The following is a 6740-nucleotide window of genomic DNA, read 5'->3' as shown; positions in this document are numbered from 1 at the left end:
CCCTGTGTTGCCGGGTAGGCTCCGGTTCCCTGTGACCCTGCAAGGGACAAGCGGTTCTGAAAATGTGTGTGTGTGCACGTGCGTGCTTCATCTTACATTTTCAACAAGGCCTAACCTATGAAAAAAAATAGAATTTTTGCTGTATTTGCCACACCCCTGACTACACCCCAGACGCAAGCACCTGGTGGTAATCTGCAGCATGGAGCGTAAAGGTTGCCACACCACCACACCCAAGCCGTGGGATCTCTTAGAGACAACCCTCTCACCTGCTTCTCGACCTTCACCTTCTCCTTGCCTAATCTTTGCCTTGCATCTCCCCTCCTTGCTTCTTCGACCCCAAGCCCAGCTTCTCATGGCTTTGACCTTCACCTCACCTCATCAACCACAATTTTGGATCATTCCTCGGAACAATGTCCACACTTTGATTTTTTGACCCATACTTGTCCCCAACCATGAGTATGGCTTTGCCCATCAGGAGTCAAAATAAAAGATCCCACATCTGGGTTCTAGCTTCAGTCGTCGGTCCCTGTGTGTTACAGGATTATTTAGCATTAAATGTCCTTGTCTGAACCGCTTGTCCCACACAGGGAGCCGGAGCCTAACCCAGCAAAACAGGGCGCAAGGCTGGAGGGGGAGGGGACGCACCCAGGATGGGATGCCAGTTCGTCACAAGGCACCCCAAGCGGGACTCGAACCCCAGACCCACCGAAGAGCAGGACCCAGTCCAACCCACTGTGCCACCACGCCCCCCTACTAGCATTAAATGATTTTGCACAAAAATTCTAAGTTATGAACAGGCTTGTGGTCCCAGTTATGGCCCCAGAAATACAAATTTGCAAGCCCCATTTCTGGAAAAGTTGGTATATTTTCTAAAATGAAATAAAAACAAGAATCTGCAATCTGTTAATTCTCTTGAACCTTTATTTAACCGACAAAAGTACAAAGAAAAGATTTTCAATGTTTTCATTGAGCAACTTAATTGTAATTTGTATATATAAATAAATTTAGAATTTGATGCCTGCAACACAGAGGGGGTGCGGTGGCACAGTGGGTTGGACCGGGTCCTCCTCTTCGGCGGTTCTGAAAATGTGTGTGTGTGTGCCTGCAACACACTGAAAAACAGATGCAACAGAGGCATGTTTACCAGCATGTTGCATTGCCTTTCCTTTTAATTTCACTCATTTGGGAACTGAGGATACTAATTGTTGCAGTTTTGCAAGTGGAATTTTTGCCAATTCTTGCTTGATACAAGACTTCAGCTGCTCAACAGTCCATGTTCGTCATTGTCTGGACTGCTGGCAGGTCAGTGAAGCACACACTCTGTGTCTACAAAGCCACGCTACTGTAGCAGGTGCAGAATGAGGCCCAGCGTTATCTTGCTGAACCATAACCATGGACTTCCCAGGAAAAGGCGTTGCCTTGATGGCATCATATGTCTCTGCAAAATCCCAATATATGCCTTCGTGTCAGTGGTACCCTCACACATACGGTACAAGTCACCCATGCCGTGGGCACCTCCATACCATCACAGATGCTGACTTTTACAGATTTCGCTGATAACAGTCCGGTTGGTCCTTCTCCTCTTTGGCACAGAGACCCGACGTCTGTTTTTCCCAAAAACAAGCTGAAACATGGACTCATCTGACCACACGGTTTCCAAAGTACTGCCGAGTCCATATAGCTGTATTTTTCACAGTAACGTGACGGTTTCTTATATAACACTGTCTGAGGGCTCAAATGTCACACACATTCATTAGTTGTTTCCGGCCTTGCCCTTTAAGAACTGAAATTTCTCTGGGTTCCCTGAATCTTTTCACAATATTATGTAGTGTAGACGGCAAAAGACCTAAATTCTTTGGCGTTTTGCAATGAGAAATGTTCTTTTTGAGCTGATTGACAGTTCTCTCAGGAAGTTTGGCACAAAGTGGTGAGCCACCACCCCCTCCTTGCTTGCAAAGACTGTGCCTTTTGTTGATGCTCCTTTAATACCCAGTCATGGTACCCTCACCTGTCACCAATTAACCCACTTATTGTGCAATCTTCCAAAACAGTGTGATTTGAATATTCTAGAAACTTTTCACTCTTATTTTGCCTCTGCCCCAACTATCATAGTCTAAATTTGCTAATATTTACAAAATGCAATCAAGTATGTGAGCAGAAAGACTGAAAATCTTTCTTTGTACTTTTGTTAGTTAAATAGAAGTTCAGGAGAATTAATAAATTGTAGGTTTTTGTTTTTATTGCATTTTATAAAATATCCCAACAATTCTAGAAATGGGATTTGTACTTACAATAAAGTCACGATGAGCACTGAAAGTTAATGTGTTTAATTTATATATTACAAGAACAATACTTTTATAATACAAACACAAGAAAAAGTGTGTTAATTATTGACTAAAGCAATAAATTAAGAGAAATAAATTAAAAATGCAAATCACAATATAAAACTGTGCCTAATACTGGTTAACCTCAATGCCACTTGTATATATTTTTATATGATAAATAAGAATAAATAGATTTTATTTTGCTAATTTGTCACTTGTCTCAATAAAAGAATACAACATAAAAACCTTGTTAACTTAAATACATTTCAGATTCCAGCTAAATTTAAAATGTTATATTATAAAATCAGGGGGCGCAGTGGGTTGGACCGGGTCCTGCTTTCCAGTGGGTCTGGGGTTTGAGTCCCGCTTGGGGTGCCTTGCGGCGGACTGGCATCCCGTCCTGGGTGTGTCCCCTCCCCCTCTGGCCTTAAGCCCTGTGTTGCCGGGTAGACTCCGGTTCCCCGCGACCCCATCTGGGACAAGCGGTTCTGAAAATGTGTGTGTGTGTGTGTGTGTGTGTATTATAAAATCAGTCTTAAATGAGAAAACATATGAGTAAACATATATAATGGTATAAATGTATAGTTTGAAAACATTTTCATACTGTGAAGAAAACATAATGAGCAGATGGTATGACTGATGACCACACCCAAAGCAGCTTCTATTTGTTCAGAAGAGGTGGTTGTGAAGTCTGTACTGAATGTTGAAAGTACGTCTTCTCTGCCAGCGCCTCCTAATGGCAGCACAGCCACCGGTCAGCAGGCACTGAAATACAGGGGTTGGAGAAGAGGGATGTCAGTCAATGAAAACAACCAATCAGAACACAAGTATAGAATATTTGCTGAGTTTGGGTAAAGTAGAAATGGGATAAAACAAGAAAAACAGCATGAATTTCTTGTGTTATCACACACACACACACACACACACACACACACACATACACAAACTGGGGAACACTTACACAGAGCAAAATCCAGAAAGGCAGGAGAATGATAATGATACCACATGGGATAATGAAGCCTAAGATCCATGCACTACTTCCTGCAGTGGTGACGTTGCCCAGGGGGGTGGTGAGCAGAAGGATGGGTGTTGTAGTCGTGGTAACACTCAGACCTGCAATTGAATCACTAATTCAGTGCTTCATGAAGTCATTGACCAGCAGTGGTCATCATGTCTCTTTGGGTGCTCAAGACTGACAAAATGATGGAGGACATTAACTGTGTTTACTTAGTAGGGAATATGTAATATTTACATATTTAGCAGACACTTTTCTCCAAAGCAACTTCCAGTGAACTCCATGTAGTGTTATCAGCCCACACACCTTATTCACCACAGTAACTTACACTGCTAGATACACTATTTACACTGGGTCACTCATCCATACATCAATGGAACACACACGCTCTCTGTCACTCACACACTGTGGGGGAACCTGGACAGCATGTCTTTGGACTATGGGAGGAAACCCACACAGACACAGGGAGAACATGCAAACTCCACACAAACTGAATAGGGATTAAACCCATATCCCCTCACACCACCCAGACACCGTGAGAGAGAAGAGCTACTCGCTGTGCCACAGTGTCACCTAATAGAGAAGTGTGAAAGAACAAAGTTAACATACATCTACTACAAATATAAGGTTTACTTGCTTTTGAAAAGCTGAGAAATTTACTTGACCCATGTTGCTTCCGAACCCTAATCCCTCAGCCTTACACCCAGTGATTCCAGGATATCTGGATCCAGATCACTGCAACTCTGATCAGGACCAGTGGTTACTGAAAATGGATGGAGGGATGTAAAAACTGGTACTCTATTTAAAAGAAGAAATACAATAATGTTAAACATACCACTGGCTATCAGGATTCCAGAAAGGAAGGGGGTCGGGTTAGTGATGTCTCCTTCTTTGAAGATATAGATTACATCAGCTTGTATCTGGTTACTCATCGTGATAAGACTGAAACAAAGAAAATAAACAATCCCATAGTAAGTCAGCATTATCTGAAAAAAGTATAACTCAGTATTTTCAGCCTTTATCTCCATGATTAACAATTCATTTTTATTTAGAATTTAGCTAGTCATGTGGAGTTGATGACTTACGTGAAGTTTGCTGGTGGAAAGACAAAAGGATTTGCTGTTGCATTGTTCAGTATTTTATTCAGCTGAGGTTTGTACATCCAACAAGAGAATAAAACCAAGAAGACAGAGATTAAACAAAATGTCACATCAGCCCTCATAACTGTTCTTATTTCCGCTGATAAAATAATGATGAAATACACATTGAAGTGCAATTTTGTCTCCTACAGTGTGTGTCCCCTTATTCTATGGCTCTAAGAGAAGACAGAATGCTCAGCTGCTGGTTTACTGGAGTGTGAACATCAGCGTTGGTTCTATTCTTTCGACAATGAATGGTGATCTCACCAAAGTATTGATGGAGTCCTGGATCTGGATGTAAGTGGAATTCATGATCTGGTTATTCTGAGAGATGTTGACGTTGTTGATTGCAAACACAAATTTGAGAGCAAAGGAGTGGTTGGATAACTCTGGAATAAAATGGGAAAAATAATGCTGATATTTAACCTATTTTCAACTTTAGGACAACAATGTGAGTTAAGGATTAATTTGGCAGAGCAAACCTTTAATAACACTTAGCAAACATTTAGGGGACTGAACAAAAGATACAGTACCAGTCAAAAGTTTGGATACACCTGCAGAGTACTTGTATGGAATGTCTTCCAAGGTGCAGAAGAGCTTGGAAGACAAGTTCACCAAATGTGTTATGAAAAAATATTTTCAGCAAGTGTGTCCAAACCTTTCACTGGTACTGTGAATGAGAAAATCTGGAATCATTCATTTAACCAGCCTCATATGATCATCGAACTCCACTGTCTCCCAGCTGTGAGGATTTTACAAAGTACATTTGCTAGGTGTCAGTATTATGAACATCAGAGCTATACATTTTTGAATATATAAACATTTTGCACTTTCAATATTGAACTACAGCCTTCCAGTCCCAGTTCTGTTTGTAAGTTGAAGACGTCTTGGAAATCTGTGCAACTGTTCTCCTGCTACCTGTACATTGTAACAAAAGGCAGGGGGACACGGACACCATCTGAACCGCTTGTCCCATATGGGGAGCCGGAGCCTAACCCGGCAACACAGGGCGTAAGGCTGAAGGGGGAGGGGACACACCCAGAGCAGGATGCCAGTCCATCACAAGGCACCCCAAGCGGGACGCGAACCCCAGACCCACCAGAGAGGACAAGGGCCAACCCACTGTGCCAATGCCCCCCCCCCCCCCCCAAAATGCAGGGATGAAACAGAAATTACGAGAGGAGGAGGACTTACTTTCATAAGTAATATTCTGCACCATCTGTGGATTGTCCAAGGATCTGAGTTTGAAGTTAAACAGATTGTGTGCCACACTGAGCACGTTGGTTTCAGAGGGTGCTGGCAATATGGTTTCAAACACCAGACGAATGGAGATGAGCACTGATCCAATACTGGAAAAAAAAACAGTTAAAAGAAACAAAGTCAGCCTTTTGGATCAGTTTAAATATGAAAGATGCTGAGTATATTGATGCCAGAACAGTTTCTGATACAAGGACTACTTCACAGAAACAAAGAGAGTTGGGTTAATGATCTCAATCACATTACTCTGCAAAATCTACTTTGTAAAATGATCAATCAAAAAAGGACTGCAAAAGAACACTTACCTGATAGGAAACCCTGTTGCTACTGGAGAAGTCGTTGTAGTAGATAGGGTTGTGGGTGGAGTTGTGGTTGTAGCTGCAATTGTGGTTGTGGATGAGCTTGTGGTTGTGATTGTAGTGGTGAAATCAAGACCTATTAGGTGAAAAAATGCAACACTTCATGAAGAAAAGGTTCAGCAATCGCTGCACAATGTGATTAATGCATATTAAAAGATAAAAATCATTGTTCTCAATAACAATTTGACACCTGAAATACACAAAATATTCTGATAATTAAAAAAAAAGTAAAAAAGATTCCTCTGAAAAAAAAAAAAATACCAAGATGCAAAATGATAAAAATAAGTACATGACCAAGATGACTTCCATAAACTAAAATACAAATTATGAATGTCTATGTAAAAACATAGTGATAACAATATTGAACATACCGCTGATTCTCAGCATCTCGGAGAGGTAAGGGCTCGGGTTGCTGACGTCGCCCTTTCGAACGGCGTAACTCACGACGGCCTCTACCTGGTCACCCGTCACGCTGAAACAGAAATCGGCAGAGTGAAAACGCAGTCCTGTCAGGACAAAACACCGACTTCATCTGATCAAAATGTAGCCCAGATGTTCCTGGTGTGCTAAAAGCACGTTGTGTACGGAAGGCATAATTTTTGCCACTTCGCATTTAGCTTGCCACCGGGAGAACGTGACTTACGTG

At 41.9% G+C, this 6740-nt stretch overlaps 1 protein-coding gene across 2 annotated transcripts; it reads right to left on the bottom strand.

Moving 5' to 3' along the window:
- On the bottom strand, positions 1-6496 carry LOC114912370 (uncharacterized). Of its 2 annotated transcripts, XM_029258849.1 has the most exons (9): positions 6466-6496; positions 6041-6170; positions 5673-5827; positions 4746-4867; positions 4425-4486; positions 4175-4281; positions 3286-3437; positions 2974-3089; positions 1-37 (listed from the first exon to the last, which is right to left on the bottom strand). In XM_029258849.1, the coding sequence occupies exons 1-8, from the start codon at positions 6479-6481 to the stop codon at positions 2994-2996; spliced, it is 840 nt and encodes a 279-aa protein (XP_029114682.1). In that variant the 5' UTR covers positions 6482-6496; the 3' UTR covers positions 1-37; positions 2974-2993. The 2 variants fall into 2 exon arrangements, with proteins under 2 accessions (XP_029114682.1, XP_029114681.1); XM_029258848.1 differs by lacking the exon at positions 1-37 and having other exon boundaries at positions 2828-3089.
- Between the last annotated feature and the right edge of the window lie 244 nt (positions 6497-6740).

The sequence above is a fragment of the Scleropages formosus genome, chromosome 16 (genome assembly GCF_900964775.1).
Source record: "Scleropages formosus chromosome 16, fSclFor1.1, whole genome shotgun sequence".
In the NCBI taxonomy this organism is placed as follows: Eukaryota; Metazoa; Chordata; class Actinopteri; order Osteoglossiformes; family Osteoglossidae; genus Scleropages; species Scleropages formosus.
Note: the sequence above shows the minus strand (reverse complement) of the source record. Positions and strands in the feature narration are given on the sequence as shown.